Source organism: Salmo salar, chromosome ssa22, assembly GCF_905237065.1.
Source record: "Salmo salar chromosome ssa22, Ssal_v3.1, whole genome shotgun sequence".
Lineage (NCBI taxonomy): Eukaryota > Metazoa > Chordata > Actinopteri > Salmoniformes > Salmonidae > Salmo > Salmo salar.
Genome location: NC_059463.1, coordinates 1,954,037 through 1,976,401, shown reverse-complemented (window position 1 = coordinate 1,976,401; position 22,365 = coordinate 1,954,037). Strand labels below are relative to the sequence as shown.

General features: G+C 41.9%; 1 protein-coding gene across 16 annotated transcripts in view; it reads right to left on the bottom strand.

Moving 5' to 3' along the window:
* Positions 1-22,365, bottom strand: part of LOC106582631 (receptor-type tyrosine-protein phosphatase T) — a 591,582-nt gene that overhangs the window by 114,630 nt on the left and 454,587 nt on the right. For 9 of the 16 annotated variants that reach the window (XM_045705237.1, XM_045705245.1, XM_045705243.1 and 6 more), the window contains one exon: positions 15,361-15,557. In XM_045705237.1, the coding sequence (XP_045561193.1) occupies positions 15,361-15,557 (197 nt within the window). The remainder of the gene's footprint in view (positions 1-15,360; positions 15,558-22,365) is intronic. The other 7 variants (XM_045705240.1, XM_045705246.1, XM_045705248.1 and 4 more) reach the window with 1 other exon arrangement.

Here is a 22,365-nt window from a genome sequence, read left to right as displayed (position 1 = left end):
GCTATCTTTCAACTTGTTCTTGTCCACAGAATTTTTACTGCCTCAGCCCCAGGTACCTATCCAATTATTTAAGACTGATATTGACTGTTTCAAATTTAAGAGTCTATCAGGTAAGAACACCTTTCTATATACCAGCGCTGTCACGGCTGTCGAAAGGAGCGGACCAAAGTGCAGTGTGGTTGTAGTTCCACATTTTATTAAATCCGTGAAACTTTGCAATACATAAATAACAAAACAAACCGTGACGCAGAGAGAAACAAACACTACTCAAAATATAATAACCCACAAAAACCCAGGAAGAAAAACCCCTACTTAAATATGATCTCCAATCAGAGACAACGAGGACCATCTGCCTCCAATTGGAGATCAACCCCCAAAAACAACATAGAAATAGAAACCTAGAAATACAAAACATAGAGAAACACAAAACACCCCCTGTCACGTCCTGACCTACTCTACTATAGAAAATTACATCTTACTAGGGTCAGGACGTGACAGTACCCCTCCCCCAAAGGTGCAGACTCCGAATGCAACATAAACAACAAAAGAAACCACAAACAAAAGGGAGGGTAGGGAGGGTGATAATTGTCTATGGCGGCTCAAATGCAGTTCACATAACCTCCAGCAGAGGAGGTGGCTCCAGTTCGGGGCGTAATCCCCGCTCCACCCGCTGATCCTTCTGCTTTAGTACCACTGGACGGTGGATCGTCGTCAGAGGAACCGGACTGTAGATCATTGCTGGAGGTTCTGGGCTGCAGGCCGCCGCTGGGGAGCGTCGCTGGAGGCTCCGGGCTGGGGAGCGTCGCTGGAGGCTCCGGGCTGGAGATGCGCACTGGAGGTCTGATGCGTGGGACTGGCATAGGTAGCACCAGACTGGTAACACGCACCTCAGGTCGAGTGCGGGGAGGAGGCACAGGACGTACTGGGCTGTGGAAGCGCACTGGAGGGAGAGTGAGAGGAGCAGGCACAGGACATACTGGGCTGTGGAGGCGCACCGGAGGCCTGATGCGTGGGACCGGTACAGGTGGCACCGGGCTGATGACACGCACCTCAAGGCGAGTGTGGAGAGGCAGCACAGGACGTACTGGGCTGTGGAAGTGTACTGGAGGGAGAGTGCGAGGAGAAGGCACAGAACGTACCGGGCTGTTGAGACTTACTGGAGACCTGGTGTGTATAGCCGGTATCACTTGTTCTGGAACTTCCACACACTTCTCAGGATGAGTACGGGGAGCTGACTCAGGTGGCATCAAACTGACGACACGTTCCTTTGGGAAAAACACGTGCGTCTTCCACCAACTCAATAACTCTCCCATTTCTCCCTTCTCCAAATTTTCTTTCTTCTCCTGGATTGTCTCTGGTTTACTCCACGGCTCTGCCGACTGCTCCATCTGCCCCCCAAAAAAATTTCTTAGGGTTTCTGTAGCCTCTCGTGCCTCCCTGGTAGGCTTCTATATCTGTCTATTACTTGGCCCCAAGTCCAGTTAACCCTCTCTAGCCTCCCCTTCAGAGACCAGGTATCCATCTCCTCCCGAGCACGCTGCTTGATCCAGTTGTGGTGGGTTATTCTGTCACGGCTGTCAAAAGGAGCGGACCAAAGTGCAGTGTGGTTGTAGTTCCACATTTTATTAAATCCGTGAAACCTTGCAATACATAAATAACTGAATTAACAAAACAAACCGTGACGCAGAGAGAAACAAACACTACTCAAAATATAATAACCCACAAAAACCCAGGAAGAAAAACCCCTACTTAAATATGATCTCCAATCAGAGACAACGAGGACCAGCTGCCTCCAATTGGAGATCAACCCCCCAAAAAACAACATAGAAATAGAAACCTAGAACATTAACATAGAAATACAAAACAGAAAAACAAAACACCCCCTGTCATGCCCTGACCTACTGTACTATAGAAAATGACATCTTACTAGGGTCAGGACGTGACAAGCGCAGATGAGTGGAACAAACTAAAACAACAACTTAAAGCTATACTGACCAGAACTTATTTTATAAACAATGTCAAAAGCTGACTGATGACTGAACCATTGAAACATTTTCATATCTGTATCTATGTAATACATCTGTCTGTACCGCAATGAAAATAAGTAATTAACTTTGTGTTATCCCTGTCAAGTTTTTAAAATGTATGAACTGTGTGTATATGCATTTGTCAAATAAAAACAATAAAATCAATCAATCAACCCCAAATCCGTGACTCATGTAATAATGGGTAATTCTGGCAACACCTGTGTTTGAGAGTTTAGAAACAAAGATTTTAGTGTCATGTTCATCAGGCACCAAAGAAAGCAGACCTAAACAGGGCCCCTCCCTACCTGGACTTCAGTAATGCTTGTGTTTCTGCTGCATGACTTAATGAACACGACCCAGGCCTGTATGCCAGTGTGTTGCAGTCCGATGGCTCACTCTGGCTAGTGTTTATCTATCCATCGTTTCCTGTCCGATAATGAGAGCAAGTGGGAGTGAGGTGAATAATTGCACGCCTGCGGCGAAACGTTCAACTTCCCTTTTCCTTTGCGGTCAGGGGATTGCTGTTATTTATTTATTTTTTAAGAAAAAGAAAATGCCCTTAATGCAATCCCTCTCATCTCCAATCTGTATTTTTTGACGAATATTAATATTCTTGAAAAAGAAAAAGAGAAAGTGAAGAGGGAGAACTCCCACACTCTCATCCCCTGGTAGACGGTGGTGATGCGATGTGATAAGATAGCGGCAGGGGTGTGGGAGGGAGAGAGGGTCCCTGTACGCAGAGAAATGAAAACCCATAGGGCAGAGGAAACATTGCCTCCCCCACAGCCTCATCATCACACACACACGTGCAAGGACACACGCATAAAGACACATGGACGAATGCATAAACACACACGCTAGCGTGTGGACATACACAGACAACACACGCATGCACAAACATACACACACGCATACACACCCAAACGAACACAGACAGAGGCTCATTTTCAGAGCAATACAGACACAGACAGACATGCTCACATACAGTACATACTTGCAAAAACAACTCTTCAACTAAACCTTTGAAAATGTACATTGAAAGACAGATGCTGGTTGTGAGTGCTCCTGGATGCTAGTGCATTTATGAAGTTCCTGTGGGTGGGTACTCCATGGGTGCTCTATGACCTTTTGTTAATCAACAGATACATTTTACTGTGGGGCCATTAACCTGTTAGGGCTAGGGGGCAGTATTGACACGGCCGGATAAAAAACGTACCCGATTTAATCTGGTTACTACTCCTGCCCAGTAACTAGAATATGCATATAATTATTGGCTTTGGATAGAAAACACCCTAACGTTTCTAAAACTGTTTGAATGGTGTCTGTGAGTATAACAGAACTCATATGGCAGGCCAAAACCTGAGAAGATTCCATGCAGGAAGTGGCCTGTCTGACAAGTTGTGTTTCATCTTGGCTCTTTTTGTTGAAGACTGAGGATCTTTGCTATAACGTGACACTTCCTACGGCTCCCATAGGCTCTCAGAGCCCGGGAAAAGCTGAACGATATCGAGGCAGCCTCTGGCTGAAACACATTATCGCTTTTGGCAAGTGGCCGATCAGAGTACTATGGGCTTAGGAGCGTGCCCGAGTCGACCCCATGCTTTATTTTCTTTCGTCTGTTTACCTAAACGCAGATTCCCGGTCGGAATATTATTGCTTTTTTATGAGAAAAATGGCATAAAAATTGATTTTAAACAGCGGTTGACATGCTTCGAAGTACGGTAATGGAATATTTAGAAATTTTTTGTCACGAATTGCGCCATGCTCGTCACCCTTATTTACCCATTCGGATAGTGTCTTGAACGCACGAACAAAACGCCGCTATTTGGATATAACAATGGATTATTTGGACCAAACCAACATTTGTTATAGAAGTAGAAGTCCTGGGAGTGCATTCTGACGAAGACAGCAAAGTTAATAACATTTTTCTTATAGTAAATCTGACTTTGGTGAGTGCTAAACTTGCTGGGTGTCTAAATAGCTAGCCCTTTGATGCCGGGCTATCTACTGAGAATATTGCAAAATGTGCTTTCACCGAAAAGCTATTTTAAAATCGGACATATCGAGTGCATAGAGGAGTTCTGTATCTATAATTCTTAAAATTATTGTTATGCTTTTTGTGAACGTTTATCGTGAGTAATTTAGTAAATTCACCGGCAGTGTTCGGTGGGAATGCTAGTTACATGCTAGTCACATGCTAATGTAAAAAGCTGGTTTTTGATATAAATATGAACTTGATTGAACAAAACATGCATGTATTGTATCACATAATGTCCTAGGGTTGTCATCTGATGAAGATCATCAAAGGTTAGTGCTACATTTAGCTGTGGTTTGGGTTTATGTGACATTATATGCTAGCTTGAAAAATGGGTGTCTGATTATTTCTGGCTGGGTACTCTGCTGACATAATCTAATGTTTTGCTTTCGTTGTAAAGCCTTTTTGAAATCGGACAGTGTGGTTAGATTAACGAGAGTCTTGTCTTTAAAATGGTGTAAAATAGTCATATGTTTGAAAAATTGAAGTTTTTGCATTTTTGAGGAATTTGAATAACGCGCCACGGGATTACACTGGCTGTTACGTAGGTGGCTGTTACCTAGCCCATAGAGGTTAACCAGCCCTAGTTTTGGCCAGCAACCCAAATGGGCACCCTATTCTCTATATAGTGTACTACTTTTGACCAAAGCCCTATTGGTCCTGCACTCTATAGGGAATAGGTTGCCATTTGAGACACAAGCTGGGATGAGGTTGCCTTGTCTTTTTACATATTTTCTCCCAAAACTTAACTGATAACAAACTGCATTGAAATTCTAACACAACAGAAGGGGCAGCGCTGCCTTATGCGAGCTGTTCACTGCGTCCCAAATTTCACCATATTCCCTTTATAGTGCACTACTTTTTACCAGCGTTCTAAGGGCCCTGGTTAATGGGGAATGGGAACACCTTAAGAAGTAAATCTAAGCAAAGACATGTATTCAATCCACTAACACTAAATGAGCATTTAACCTCTCTAGGGGAGGTGGGACGAAATCGTCCCACACTATTCAACAGCCAGTGAAAAATCAGAGCGCCAAATTTAAAACCACAAAATGTCATAATTCAAAGTTCTCAAACAATCAACTATTTTACACCATTTTATAGATACACTTCTCCTGAATCGAACCACGTTGTCCGATTTCCAAAAGGCTTTACAGCGAAAGAAAAACATTAGATTATGTCAGGAGAGTACATAGACACAAATAATCACACAGCCATTTTCCAAGCAAGCATATATGTCACATAAACCCAAACCACAGCTAAATGCAGCACTAACCTTTGATCTTCATCAGATGACACTCCTAGGACATTATGTTATACAATACATGCATGTTTTGTTCAATCAAGTTCATATTTATATCAAAAACCAGCTTTTTACATTAGCATGTGATGTTCAGAACTAGCATACCGAAAACTTCCAGTGAATTTACTAAATTACTCATGATAAACGTTGACAAAATACATAACAATTATTTTAAGAATTATAGATACAGAACTCCTTTATGCAATTGCTATGTCCGATTTTAAAATAGCTTTTCGGCAAATGCACATTTTGCAATATTCTGAGTACATAGCTCGGCCATCACGGCTAGCTATTTTGACATCCGCCAACTTCGGGGTCACCTAAACTCAGAATTACTATTAGAAAAATTGGATTACCTTTGCTGTTCTTTGTCAGAATGCACTCCCAGGACTTCTACTTCAACAAAAAATGTTGTTTTGGTTCCAAATAATCCATAGTTATATCCAAATACCTCCGCTTTGTTTGTGCGTTCAGGTCACTATCCGAAGGGTAACGCGCGAGCGCATTTTGTGACAAAAAATTTCCAAATATTCCATTACCGTACTTAGAAGCATGTCAAACGCTGTTTAAAAATCAATTTTTATGCTACTTTTCTCACAAAATAGCGATAATATTCCAACCGGGCAACGTTGTATTCATTCAAAGACTGAAAGAAAAAAAAAACAGAAATCTCATGAACGCGCATCTCCAGTCTCACTGTCCCCAGGCTGACCACTTACAAACTCTGCTGCTGTACTTTGCCCAGAGACAGCAGACAACCCAGTCCACTTTCAGGTGGCTTTAGAGAGCCAATGGAAGCCTTAGAAAGTGTCATGTTACAGCACAGATGCTGTAATGTTTATAGAGATGCAACAGAAGGACAACAAATTGTCAGACAGGGCACTTCCTGCATGGAATCTTCTCAGGTTTTGGCCTGCCATATGAGTTCTGTTATACTCACAGACACCATTCAAACAGTTTTAGAAACGTTAGTGTTTTCTATCCAAATCTACTAATTATATGCATATTCTGGGCAGGAGTAGTAACCAGATTAAATCGGGTACGTTTTTTATCCAGCCGTGAAAATACTGCCCCCTATACCACAACAGGTTAACATAAAAACATCTCTGTATTTTGATCGTCGACAAGGTTTATTTGAGATATGGTCAGCGCCATTTTAAATTGCCATAGTAACGAGTGACGCCAGTGTGTCACTCGCAGGAATCAGCAAATCGTCTGTGGTATTGAGTTTTCACGCGGAGAGTGAATCGAAGAGAGTGTTAGGTGCGGACAACAAAGAAGGCAACAACAAGTAGTAATTCAAACATGAACTGTACAGCGCCAGGCTGTATGAATTGGCTCCAAAACAAATCCTCAGTAAACTACCATCAGCTGCCCAAGGACCCACAACTTTTGAAAAAGTGGCTCCATGTCCTGAAGAGGAAGCTAGCGGGATCTGCAGACAGCACTTCGCAGAGGCAGACTTCGCGATGAAGGGCACTTTCGATGTGGCAACTGTGAGTTTCTGAATGGAAAGGAGTCATTGGCCTATGTTGAAGCCCACTGCTTTCGCCTCCATTTGAAATGTCAAGGGTTATGGTGTAGGCGTTACCGACCGACCATCATCAAATCAAATCAAATGTTATTGGTCACATACACATGGTTAGCAGATGTTATTGCGAGTGTAGTGAAATGCTTGCGCTTCTAGTTCTGACAGTGCAGCAATATCTAACAAGTAATATCTAACAATTCCACAACAGATACCTAATACACACAAATCTAAGTAAAGGAATGGAATAAGAATACATAAATATAAATATATGGATGAGCAATGACAGAGCGGCATAGGGCAAGATGCAATAAATAGAATAGAATACAGTATATACTTATGAGATGAGTAATGCAAGACATGTAAACATTATTAAAGTGACTAGTGATCCATTTATTAAAAGGGGCCAATTATTTCAAGTTTGTATGTAGGCAGCAGCCTCTCTGTGTTAGTGATGGCTGTTTAACAGTCTGATGGCCTTGAAATAGAAGCTGTTTTTCAGTCTCTCGGTCCCAGCTTTGATGCACCTGAACTGACCTCGCCTGCTGGATGATATCGGGATGTACAGGCAGTGGCTCAGGTGGTTGTTGTCCTTGATGATCTTTTTGGCCTTCCTGTGGCACCACCCTCTGGAGAGCCCTGCGGTTGTGGGCGTTTAGTTGCCATACTAGGCGGTGATACACTGGTGATACACAGGCTGGTGTTCACTAACTTTGGAGTCAAGCAAAAGCGACTAAACGGAGGAGGCGACGCGAGTCAATGCAATGGAGCCTGAGGTAACGTTAACCGGTCATGACTGTTGTTGACTAGGCTAGTGTTAGACACTGGACAACTTTGTTGCAATTCTAGTTGAAGGTAACTAGCTAATTGCGTCTGAAGTGTTTTGTGTAACACCCCCAGCAAATAATGTTAGCAAGCAACTCAACTGCAACTAAAATTGCCACATAGTTTATACGTGTACCCCTGTTATTAGGTGATGTTAGTTACTGTAGCTAGCTTCCACCTCAAATAACTTACTGTAATACATCTTGTTGACAGATTTTGTTTTTGTAATGTTTTTTTAGCTCCACCTCATTTAGCTAGACTGAAGTTGACATAGCTAATGTTTGCTAAAAAATAAATGTACCTGTATTTGCTGTGTATGTGTTGACAAAGCCTCTACATGACAGGTAGCTTGTTGATGCCAACTGATATATTTGCGTTCAGTTGTCTTAACAAAATGTTTGTTTGTTTTCAGGATGACATCTTCATCCCTTAAAATGTTTTCATCCTGGAGGAAACTGTACTGGAGGAAGAGGTGGTAGATGCAAATCCATGTTATTTCTAAGGCTATTGCTTATTTCAAGTGTATTTTTGAATACCAACTGGGAAGAACGGTTAGTACAGCATGCCAAACTGAACCCTTGGTGCCACAGTGTTCATGTGCTGCGGTGGAGAAGAGGTCCACCGGGACGATTACTAAAGAGCTCGGGGCCCAGCTAGATTGTGCTCACGACCATCAGTATACAACCGAGTCCTGCCCCTCTACGCCACAGATGGAGCTGACGGAGAATGAGATCAGTGAAGGCCAGAACTCGCTGAGAGCTCAGAATTACAATCATCACAGTGCGAACCAAGATATACTATCGATCACTTTGGGGGAGCGGGATGGTGCTCCGAAAATGGAGAAGGAGCAGGCCATTCAACAGCGAATTCAAAGATACACCCATCCATAAAGGGAATCGAAGTGGAAATGTTTAACCATCGATTAAAAAAGAAAAATGTTTTACCCTTTTCAATGGATGTGCTACCTTGTCCCGGTCCAGCTGTTTCGACTCTCTCTCTCAACCTATTAATGCTCAGCTATGAAAAGCCAACTGACATTTGCTCCTGAGGTGTTGAATTGTTGCACCCTCTATAACCACTGTAGTTATTATTTTGATGTAAAAAGGACTTTTGTAAAATACAATTGATTGATTGATTGTTTGCTGTGCTGGATGCTGTGTATTCACTAACTGTCTGAGTGATGGAACATTTTTATAGTATCTGTAACATATTTTGGTGTGTCTTTAATCTAAAATAACAAAGTGTCCCCCTGCTCCTTTTTTGGTAAAAAGCTGAGGGATGGGGCTGGAGAAATGTAACCACTCTCAAATTCACAGACAGAGCTATAGATGCAAAGACTGACCATCAATGATATCAAAATTGTAATTCTGTCTCTATGATCTGTTTCCAATACCATGTACCCAGTTCGCTTTGGATAAAGGTGTCTGCTAAATGGTATATATTATTAAAGTCTACTTTGACAACTAGCTGCCCAGTGTAGTTACCATTGGCTGCCCAGTGTGGCTGCCATCCAATAGATGGCAGCCAAGGCTAGTTGAAGTCACTACTCTAGCGTCAGGGACATGGGATTAGTTCGCACTGAAAGTAGTTTATCTGGTTATGCTTGAACCTGTTAAAGTGGACAAGCTCACTAATACTATTTTTACATAAGGCGCAGGCATTTGGTCTATGTCTTAGGCTAGGCTAGATTTACTAAATTAACTGGTTTTATTCAAACGTTTCTTAATTTCCTTTGCTTCTGGCTATGCGCGCCTTATGGAAGAAATGACAAACGCAGGAATGAGACGCCGTACACCTTGTCCAATTCTCCCATGTGCCCATAGGGTAAACTGCCGATAAACTGCCAGCCTGTACGCGCTGCAAACAAAATAAGAAAAGTTAGTCTGATACCGAAACTAAATCACAATGTATTTATAATGAGCAGGCCCCATTATTGGTTAGAATGAGATTTCATGAATCATAATGCTGTCTGCGGTTCAAACTCCGGTCGTTTAATCAAAAAGGTAAATGTGTTTCCATTGTGCCAAACAGCGCTGGTGAATAACATCGTTATAGGATACTGATTATATATATTGAGCCACTACTGATATTAATCTTAAACAATGTATAATCAAGCAATGTTTCACCAATTATTTAACTGGCATATCGGCTGCTGACTGGTCGAGCAACCTCTTCTGCCAGGAAGTCCTTCATAAGGATTAGTGACACGTCCAATAAATACGTCCCCATCCAGTCAGACTGACAGGAACCTCTGACTGCCACCATCCTCTGGGATTTTGTGCTGTATCGCCACCATCTCTCTACAATACACACACTCCTACTCTAGCCATTATTTGGCAGCATCCCCACTCACACTAGTTTGTGTTCGTCTAAGCCGACCCTCTAGCTGAGGTGTTTCAGGCGACATATCTGTTGTTACTGCTACGAGATCTGGGGCAACGATCGGCTCAAACATGAATGGCTTCAGTAGGTTTAGTGGCTCCCTAACTAATATTATTTCATTCTCTGTAATAAACTCATTCTCTGACTCGGAGCTACTCCGTAAATTCAGCCATCTTTTAAGAGTTCCAAAATGTACTCTCCTGCCAGTGACGCAACAATGTCAATATGGTGATTTACAGGTACAGCTAGCTGGCGTTCTAAATCATAGTGTTTCCATTCCTCTTTAAAAGTAGTGCACTATAAGGGGAATACGGTGCCATTTGGGTTGCATCCATTGTTAGCATACAATGTCACACACAGAGAAGTGGGTAGAGGGCTCTTTCTCAAACCAATGTGCTAGCGATTGAGGTCGGGTCCCTTTATGACGGCGACCAAATGTCCAAATGCTTTTGACTTTGATTCAATTAGTCCTCTCCTTGTTCTTTATGTGTCTCTAGATGTCCATGTTAAGTGATCCGTTCCCCTATTTGTTTATGTGGGCCCATCCATGTGTGTATTTGTGTGTGTATGTGGTTTGTGCCAGTGAGGGCTGTCTCCCTCTCTCAGTGCATCTGTCAGGATGTGAGTAATAGGCCGATTATGCTGACAAACACACACAGGTGGCCGCTATCACCTTTAATCAGTCCCCAGATATCTATCTTTCCCTCCCTCCCTTCCTCTCTCTCTCTCTCTTTCTCTGCCTCTCTTTAGTCCTGTCTCTTTCTCATGCTATCTATTTCACATGGTATCTATTTCACACACACACACACACACACACACACACACACACACACACACACACACACACACACACACACACACACACACACACACACACACACACACACACACACATACAAATGCATGCCTGCGCACACACACACACACACAACACACACACGCAGGTTCACAACCCCCACACAACCGTTGAACAAGTCATAAACGATACCGAAGCACATAATGACAGAACACAAATGAAAACATTTGTTTGTGTGTGGCACCATTTGAAATGAGTTGGGGTCTTCTTCACCATAATAGAAAGCACTGAATGTATATCTCTTAAGATATTCTCCGCCCGCAGTCACGATCCACTAGACACAAGTCATGTTCGGGAATGCATGCCAATTTATTGACTTTCCCCATCGACTGTATGAAAAAATACGACCTTTATATTTTATAAGCAAGCATGGACACACAGGCAGCGAGTAAAATATAAGTGCCAAAAGAGTGCCAACTTAATTTGCAATGGGATAGGTGCTGAAATTGTGAGGCAAATCAGGTTAGAGGCGGAAGCAATAACAAAAAGGCGTTATAAAATATCCCCGGTGATGGATGACCCTTTAAATAAGAGGCTCAATTGCTGGCTTTATCAGTGCAGGCACAGTGAGTGAGGGAAAAAGGCAATGCATCTCATGTTAAAGACAGGAAAAGGGAAGCTACTGGAGTCATACAGCAAAGAAGTTGAATAGAACCTTCACAACCTTAACATTAACAAAGCTCTAAGATTCTTCCTTTTCTACACTATGACTTTTGGCCCTTATGTACCAAGAAGAGGAAGAAACACTTAATTGACTTAATTACCATAACAGTAAGAGTATCAGTAAAGTATTGTATTACTGAGCCTTAGAAATGGCTTTTTCTAGAAGACCTGTCTATAGATGTAGACACAATAATTGACTACCCACAGCATAGTGTTGCCGGAAGGCTGACTTTTTTAATGAAAGGGAAAGTTAATACAAGTGGGACTAGACAACTATCAGGGCTCCAGACTATTTAGTCGCATTTTGCGACCCTTTAACTTGGCTGTGCGAGTTACATTTTGAATTGGTCGCACTGGTGCAAGCTACACATTCTATCTGGTCACCTCAATCCAATTGTCCCATTTTTGGTGCGGAAAAAATCATGAATTAGTTAAACAGAGAGGAGGGTGTATTATCCTCAATATTCCTGTAATAAAAGTGTCTGCACTGCCACTGTGCCTGCCTGGGGCTGCTATAATGAGCGAGCTTCTCACACTCTCTCTCCCCCTCATGTGCCCATCATGATTGTATAACATTTCAAAATTCAATTGCGGGGAAAAAAACACAAATTGTGGGGGGAAAAATTATCCACAATAAAGAGAGGAGGGTCTCCGCTTTCTGTATGTATAATATAATGTATTTCTCAACAATCATTATTGAGCTCAAAGCACACTGCTCTACAATCAAGTTATCTGATATGGCTTTGAAATACAGAGCGTGTGAAATCTGCCATCGTACATTAGATTAATACATGGCTACTAGCAGTAGGTCTTCACTTTAGAGGTAGCGACCTAGTTTATGTGTTTTGAGTTTCCACTTCCTCAGGTGGTGAATTAGCACCAATTGAATTAGGCCTATATAATATTTTATAAAATATACAATATTTTCAGAATACGCTAAAATCTCAGGATATGAAATGAATAGGAAGAAGAAGAAGAACTCATGAAACTGAATGGGAAAAATATTTTTCATATATAGCCTATCATTTGTATTTTGTATTTATACCTTTGCTTATTCGATCTGGTCACTAACATATGCCTATGCCTTTGCAGCACATTCTTGTTTAAAAAACACTGAATCTGTGCTTCAGAACCAAAAAGTTGTGTGTCTTGACTGTTGACCAATGACCAGTCATCATCATTAGCGCGCAAAGGCAGGCGCACATATTCAGATTAGTGACCAGAAAGCGCTTGTTTCATTTTCTCAGATTTTGTCTGGCAAAATCAGAGTAGCCTACTTACAGTACGTTAATATTATCCATAGAAAGTACTGTTTAGCAATCTGCTATGGATGCTATCTGGTTATTTCATTGATCATTTTCATATTTCAGATAGGCCTAGTGTGGTTGGGTTATAATTATATACCTCAGTGGTGGTACTGGCAATATGTTTAAAGATAGCTGTAACATTGCACTACCTCAATACTTAGGGAATGAAGATGTAACATATTCTGGCGAATTAATTATGATATTTCTGAGGAAGAAAAAGGCTACAGACGGATCATGTTTCCCATCCGATCCTGCACCCTCCACCCCCGCTGCTTACAGTTAGGCCATACGATCCTGCACCCTCCACCCCCCGCTGCTTACAGTTAGGCCATACGATCCTGCACCCTCCACCCCCGCTGCTTACAGTTAGGCCATACGATCCTGCACCCTCCACCCCCGCTGCTTACAGTTAGGCCATACGATCCTGCACCCTCCACCCCCGCTGCTTACAGTTAGGCCATACGATCCTGCACCCTCCACCCCCCGCTGCTTACAGTTAGGCCATACGATCCTGCTTGCTCTGGAATCCAGAGGAGTGGTAACACGACATGATATCCCTACTCTAACATGAATGACTTTCAGATCAAAATGCAGGTGTAAAACACATTTATTTATGTATCTTGTGTTTTTAAATTGCATCACTGTTTATGGCTGTAATGACATTTGCGCAGTGTTTGTGCGTATGTGCGTGTGTGGGGGTCGCAAACTTTGAAACATTCCTTTTTGGGGGTCCCAAAAAAAGATTGAAAATCAGTGAGCTGGCAAACAGATTGCTGATTTGCTGTACAGCTATAGGATCGGGTGCAGCACAAACGTCAACTTGGAGTGAGAGACGATTGCTATAAATGAATATAAAAAAAACTACTTTTGGGTGATCAAGAAAATTAACCATTTACTTTGCAAGCTCACCAGCAATGGGGCATCAAGCAACAAGTATTATCATAGGTCTTTTAGCATGTCAAAATTGCTTGAAATGTATCATTTACTTGCATTTGTTATTTGTTGTCAACATTAATTATTACATTTTTTGGTGTTGTAGAGAAAATAATGAAAAGGGCTGTCTTGTAGCCTCAATAAATAGACAAAGATTAGTAGTAGTTGAAAAAGTCATTACCTGTATAGATTTATTTTACTTGACTTGAGACTTGAAAAAGCTTTTGACTCGACTTAACTTGACTTGCTCTTACTGTAGAATGCACGACTTGGGCTTGACTCAAGACTCGACCCAATTTTTTTGGGACTCGACTTGAGACTTGGACCTTGTGACTTGGTCCCATCTATGCTAGAGACCCTTTTGAGTTAATTTTACATTCACATCTGAGTCATTTAGCAGGCACTCTTATCCAGAGCAACTTATCGTAGTTAGAAAAAGACTGAACCAGCTATGTATAGGTAAATAGGTATGTCTGCAGTAATATTGATAGTTCCATGCTTTTCACTCTCAGGAGAAAATGAAACATAATTGGAGGAGTGATTTGGCATTAGGAATATGACTGTGGGCATATTTAATTGTATTATGCTACATAACTTAACTTATGTGTCACTTTTGTGCCACCTTCAAATTTAAATACTTTACTGGACTTAAGATGCAATGCCGAGTAATAAAAAATCATATTCCAAGAGGAGTCCTGCCTGTGCCATTAAACCCCTACAACTCATCTAGAACACCGCAGCCCGTCTGGTGTTCAACCTTCCCAAGTTCTCTCACGTCACCCCGCTCCTCCGCTCTCTCCACTGGCTTCCAGTTGAAGCTCGCATCCGCTACAAGACCATGGTGATTGCCTACGGAGCTGTGAAGGGAACAGCACCTCCATACCTTCAGGCTCTGATCAGGCCCTACACCCAAACAAGGGCACTGCGTTCATCCACCTCTGGCCTGCTGGCCCCCCTACCTCTGAGGAAGCACAGTTCCCGCTCAGCCCAGTCAAAACTGTTCGCTGCTCTGGCACCCCAATGGTGGAACAAGCTCCCTCACGACGCCAGGACAGCGGAGTCAATCACCACCTTCCGGAGACACCTGAAACCCCACCTCTTTAAGGAATACCTAGGATAGGATAAAGTAATCCTTCTAACCCCCCCCCCTTAAAAGATTTAGAAGCACTATTGTAAAGTGGTTGTTCCACTGGATATCATAAGGTGAATGCACCAATTTGTACGTCGCTCTGGATAAGAGCGTCTGCTAAATGACTTAAATGTAAAATGTAAATGAGTCGAACATTGATCAATAGGATTGGGTGGAAGTCTGTTTAATATTTCAGAGAATACTAATGACGGTTTTAAATATGATTTTCAATAAATATTTGATGTGTTTCCCTTATTCTAAAGAGGGAAAGTGCAAACTGACGATATTGGACAGTGCCTGGCCACAATGATGCGACCTCATGTCAAAAACCACACTTAGAATTCCCTGCAACGTTGATAAAACCGTACTAACCATTCTTACCTCATACTCTTCCTTGAAGCCGTAGCCCTGGCCACACTTCATCTGGGTGATGTGCTGGAGGAGGTCGGCTACACGGATGGCTGGCTGGAACTGGCCTGCTTGGTAGGACATCTCAACTGACTCACAGCCCCCGTATGGGTATGTCTGGATGGTCAACGATGGCTGAGCCAACTCACTATGGCTGCTATCTGTGGAACAAGGAGAACACATTCAGTATCCACTTACTCTGTGACATTTGGGTTAGCATTGAACCACATAGCGGTCAGTCTGTGTAAGAATGATTCAATGGAACTCATTTTAATGTAATGAAATCTCTTGTTTTCATGAAATGTTGTTCTCCCAAATATATTGACTGTAGTACTCGCACTGCCGAAACACTTGACCACTGTTACTCCAACTTCCGGGATGCCTAGAAGGCCCTCCCCCGCCCTCCTTTCGGCAAATCTGACCATGACTCCATTTTGCTTCTCCCTTCCTATGGGCAGAAACTCAAATAGGAAGTACCCGTAAAAAGGACTATTCAATGCAGGTCTGACCAATCGGAATCCACGCTTCAAGATTGTTTTAATCACGCGGACTGGGATATGTTCCGGGTAGCTTCCGAGAATAATATTGACGAATACACTGTTTCAGTAAGTTCATCAGGAAGTGTATAGGCGATGTTGAACCCACTGTGGCTATTAAAACCTACCCTAAACAGAAACCGTGGATAGATGGTAGCATTCACTCAAAACTGAAAGCGCGAACCACCGCATTTAACCATGGCAAGGTGACTGGGAATACGGCAGAATACAAACAGTGTAGTTATTCCCTCCGCAAGGCAATCAAACAGGAAAGACATCAGTATAGAGACAAAGTGGAGTCACAATTCAACGGCTCAGACATGAGACATATGTGGCAGGGTCTACAGACAATCACCGACTACAAAAGAAAAACCAGCCACGTCACGGACACCGACATCTTGCTTCCGGACAAGCTAAACACCTTCTTTGCCCGCTTTGAGGATAACACAATGCCACCGACGCGGCCCGAGACCAATGACAGTGGCCTCTCCTTCTCTGTGGCCGATGTGAGTAAGACATTTCAGCGTGTTAACCCTCTCAAGGCTGCCGGCCCAGACGGCATCCCTAGCCGCGTCCTTAGAGCATGCACAGACCAGCTGGCTGGTGTGTTTACGGACATATTCAATCTCTCCCTATCCCAGTCTGCTGTCCCCACATGCTTCAAGATGGCCACCATTGTTCCTGTACCCAAGAAAGCAAAGGTAACTGAACTAAATTACTATTGCCCCGTAGCACTCCTGTCATCATTAAGTGCCTTGAGAGACTAGTCAAGGATCATATCACCTCTACCTTACCTGTCACCCTAGACCCACTTCAATTTGCTTACCGCCCCAATAGATCCACAGATTATGCAATCGCCATCACACTGCATACTGCCCTATCCCATATAGACAAGAGGAATACATATGTAAGAATGTTGTTCATTGACTATAGCTCAGCATTCAACACCATAGTACCCTCCAAGCTCACCATTAAGCTCGAGGCCCCGCCCGCAACCACAGGGCTCTCCAGAGGGTGGTGCGGTCTGCCCAACGCATCACCGGGGGCAAACTACCTGCCCTCCAGGACACCTACAGCACCCGATGTCATAGGAAGGCCAAAAAGATCATCAAGGACAACAACCACCCGAGCCACTGCCTGTTCAACCCGCTATCATCCAGAAGCGCATAGAGGCTGCTGCCTACAGTATATACATAGTCTTAAAATCACTGGCCAGTTTAATAAATGGAACACTAGTCACTTTAATAATGTCTACATACCTTGCATTACCCATCTCATATGTATATACTGTATCCCATACTATTCTACTGTATCTTATTCTATGCCACTCTGACATTGCTCGTCCATATATGTATATATTCTTAAATCCATTCCTTTACTTTCCATTCCATTCCTTTACTTTACTTTTACTTGGGTATATGTTGTGTAATTGTTACATATTACTGCACTGTCGTAGCTAGAAGCACAAGCATTTCGCTACACCCACAATAACTTCTGCTAAACAGGTTTATGTGACCAATACAATTCGATTTGATTTCTTTCAGTGGAGACCTTTCTAGATCTCTGCAGATCTTGAAAAACTTTAAAAGCATGAGATCTTCAAACTCTTACAGTTGACTCTCCACAGACCCTGTTTCTAGACAACAGCCTTCCTTTATCTCTATCTCGCTGCTACTCAGTCATTAATGATGATATTCAAAGTTAAATGGATAATCCAAGAGACACTTTGCTTTACTTCTTGAAATACATTATTGTAATTGAGTCTTCCTAAGATTAGGATGGGTGAGATTGAAGTAGTACATTGCTTCTAATGAGTCCATTAAGAAGAGGAATTGGGAGATGAGTGGCAGAGAAATTCTCCATATTACAAGCATTAAATACCTAAAGTACCATTGCAAATGTGGTAGGCTAATATCACCCTGTGTTTTATTAATATGGCTATTTGCATCTTAATTACACACTTAGAGCTCTATTTTCGACTGGCTCTAAGGAGGCGCAAGTGTCAAATTCACGTTAGTTTTCAATTTCGCCATGTCAAAACTGGCACACTGGCATCCCTAATGCCAGATTTACCTGTCTAACATCAGCTTGCTTGCACTGAGGTGGGAGGGGTGGCAATAATTGAGGTGTGTCCTTAAAAACAAGCGCAAAAGTGACAATTTCATGCAGCACTTTTGGTAAGTTTTAAGACCCACAAAAAGCAGGTCTTAAAAGTAACGCAGTTGATAATGGCTTGGATTTTGAGAGTGGAAGCGCAGCCTATTCAGCCATGGCGCACATTGCCCATGGAAGGAGAGATGTGCCTTTCGTACCGGTGAATTTCATAATGAGATTATTTACATTTAAATGTATTTGAACCTTTATTTAACCAGTCAGTTTTAAGAACAAATTCTTGTTCAGGGGCAGAAGGACAGATTTTTACCTTGTCAGCTTGGGGATTCGATCTAGCAACCATTCAGTTACTGGCCCAACGCTCTAACCACTAGGCTACCTGCCATCCCGAAAGAAACATAAAAAACTATTAAAAACCAAGCATATCCTACCCTCCCCTTGATCAAGGCTGGTTTAGAAGCATCGCATATGTGCGTCTTTTTATCCTGGCCATAAATCAAAAGTAGCCTATGAATAAAGGGTTTTAATGGTGTACTGAGAGTGCTTTGCCCTCACTCTTTTTCATTATTCACAATTCACATATAGTACCTGCATTTTGCTTGTTTAAGTAGGCTATCCATCCCCATTATCAAAGAGCACCCCTTGTCCAATTACCAAAGACATACTTCTCCAAACGATTCAGTCTTCCTGTAATGTGAGAGAATCTGCCTTGCGCATACAGTGGTTCCTCATTTAAAAGTTTCAGTATAGCGTGGTATGCTGTGGTAGGGTTCAGAGCTTTACAGTACTTTCCCTTAATGATCAATTTAACCACCAGAGGGCATCTTTGAGCACAGCTACTACATCCTTTGACCACTGCATTTTGAGATTATGCATGACCTTTTCTTGATGAAAAGGAGCTGATCCTGGTCTTTATTATTTACCATTATTTTGCTGATATTTTCACTAAATAATGGCATGTATTAATATTAGGGTGTTTCTATTTTACAGTAGCCTATGTAGGCCTGTACCTACAAAATCAGTTTATACAACTCCTTCAAAAATATAAATATGGGCAGAATATTGTATAAAATATGTATATGGTTAAAGACCGACATTTGGTAGTTTCAATTAAATCTCTTTTCTTTCATTCAAATGTGACTCATTTCATTCTCGTTCCATTTAAGCCTACATTTAGGCCTGTGTGTGCACTGTGCCAACAGTGCAATGAAACGAGAGATGCGATTTATGATATCATGCTGCTGACTTGGTCCTATCTATATTGTTGCTGGTTTAAAAAACAGATTCATTATTTTTCATTTCATTTGATTAAAAAACCAAACTTATTAGAAATATTCACCGTCCAAGTGTTTATGACGAGAACGTACATGGGTTGAATGCAATGCAATTTATTCAGCTATTTCTGGAGAAGTGTTAATGTGATCTGTAAGATGGTTCCATGATGTTTATTAAACATTACATTTTGAAAGCAGTATAATAGTAAGTGGATATTCCCCCTTTCTCTTTATATTGGATCTTTATCCGGCTCCTGTGAAAAGTTTGGATGTGCATATGTGACTCATTTAAGGAAACTAAGCACATGTCGCACGTCACTACTTCACAGGGGAGCCATTTGAACGTAAACATTTTTTTAAATCAAAATTGGTTTTTGGCAGAAATGCCTCCTGGAACATGTAAACTTTCATGTGCCTTAATAACAAACTTGTATGCCATCTGTAAATACAAATAAATGGTTAAATTACAAGCCTAGTTGGTTTAGCCATGGAAAAAGCGAGGAACCTTCCCACTAGCCATGATTGGCTAGAGATAATGGATGGACTGGACATGCCGAGAGATGAGTTCGGATTGGTCTGCCATATAGCACACTTCTGTCTATAACATGAGCTGGTCAGTATGTTTAGGTAATCCTTTCTAAACAACTTTTTTGGAAAAATATCACATAGTAGAACTGCAAAAGTGTTGCTCTCCACTTTCTGGAAGACCAAGTTTTGAAATCAGTGGAATGCCCGGTGGAATTAGAGAATGATAGCTAAGGAGATGGAAAACAATTCTGGGGTTTGATTGCAAATATGCAGAGGGAGTCAAAAAGAGAACACACAGAAGGCTGTTGTATAAAACACCTGTCTCCGGATTACATCTTCAAACTAAAGGCAACTATGGCATCAGTGACAGAGTGGGAGAAGCGTCCATCCATGTATACGGGTAATTCTGTCAGAAAGTCGTTTTCATTTCAAGTTAGAGTGTACTGTTTGGTAGCTAGCTAACATAAACTGGCTGGCTCACTAGCTAATGTTACGTGAATGATCTGTCTCATAATATTATTCAGATCTCTGAGCCATTTGCATTGCTAGTTATAACCTAAAGTTAGCTAGCTAACATTGAATCTGGTTGGTTAGTTACCTGCAGATTCATGCAGGGTAGTAACATTATGAGTGCATGTCTAAACAAAATACTTCACTATGAAAGTAACCACTTCAATAGAATGCTCATGATGTCACTGCAGCAACTGTCGATAGACATAGCTGGTAAATTCGATCTGGCTATCTACTCCGATTTCAGAGCACTCTCGTCTGAGTGTGCCAGAGCGCAGAATAACTTGCACAGTTACAGCCTAACTACCTCTGCTAGGGTGAGTAAAATGGTCAGAGTGAGCTGTTCTCTCATTTGTGTCTGGAAGTAGCTAGCAAGCTAGCCAACGTTAGCCAGTTAACTTGAGTGCTTGACTGCTGTTTTTAGGTCAGAACGCTCGAATCAACCCTACTCCTCAGCCAGAGCGTCCAGTGTGCTCTCTGAACGCTCCAAGAGCAAAACGCTCAGAATTTACATACAGACAATCTGACAATGCTCTTAGTTTACGAATGTCCAGAGCGCAATCTGGCTCTCCAGACTGAATTTACAAATATACCCGTAGTATAAACTAGCCTTTAGTCTTGAAATCTTTGGTTGTTTAGCACATGGCCTCAGATGTGAATCCTTAAATAGATGGGTGGGGCTAAGGCTTAACCTGTTATGGCTAGGGGGCAGTATTTTCACGGCTGGATAAAAAACGTACCCGATTTAATCTGGTTACTACTCCTGCCCAGTAACTAGAATATGCATATAATTATTGGCTTTGGATAGAAAACACTCCAAAGTTTCTAAAACTGTTTGAATGGTGTCTGTGAGTATAACAGAACTCAATGGCAGGTCAAAACCTGAGAGATTCCTTTACAGGAAGTGGCCTGTCTGACCATTTCTTGAACTTTTTTGCCATCTCTATCTTTTACAAAGGATCTCTGCTCTAACGTGACACTTCCTACGTCTTCCATGGGCGCTCAGAGCCCGGGAAAAACCTGAATGTCGTCATCCCAGCCCCAGGCTGAAACACATTATCGCCTTTCTCAAGTGGCCGATCAAGGGACTGTGGGCTTAGGCACGTGCCCTGGCCGCCCCCGTCTTTGATTTTTCCTCTGTTTGCCGAAAAGGAGATTCCCGGTCGGAATATTATCGCTTTTTTACGAGATAAATTGCATAAAAATTGATTTTAAACAGCGGTTGACATGCTTCGAAGTACGGTAATGGAATATTTAGAAATTTTTGTCACGAATTGCGCCATGCGCACGACCCTTCTTTACCATTTCGGATAGTGTCTGGAACGCACGAACAAAACGCCGCTATTCGGATATAACGATGGATTATTTTGGACCAAACCAACATTTGTTAATGAAGTAGCAGTCCTGGGAGTGCATTCTGACGAAGACAACAAAAGGTAATCAAACTTTTATAATAGTAAATCTGATATTGGTGAAGGCTAAACTTGCCGGGTGTCTAAATAGCTAGCCCGTGATGGCTGGGCTATGTACTTAGAATATTGCAAAATGTGCTTTCACCAAAAAGCTATTTTAAAATTGGACATATCGAGTGCATAGAGGAGTTCTGTATCTATAATTCTTAAAATAATTGTTATGCTTTTTGTGAACGTTTATCGTGAGTAATTTAGTAAATTGTTAGCAAATTCCCCGGAAGTTTGCGGGGGGTATACTAGTTCTGAACGTCACATGCTAATGTAAAAAGCAGTTTTTTGATATAAATATGAACTTGATTGAACAAAACATGCATGTATTGTATAACATAATGTCCTAGGTGTGTCATCTGATGAAGATCATCAAAGGTTAGTGCTGCATTTAGGTGTCTTCTGGGTTTTGGTGACATTATATGCTAGCTTGAAAAATGGGTGTCTGATTATTTCTGGCTTGGTACTCTGCTGACATAATCTAATGTTTTGCTTTCGCTGTAAAGCCTTTTTGAAATCGGACAGTGTGGTTAGATAAAGGAGAGTCTT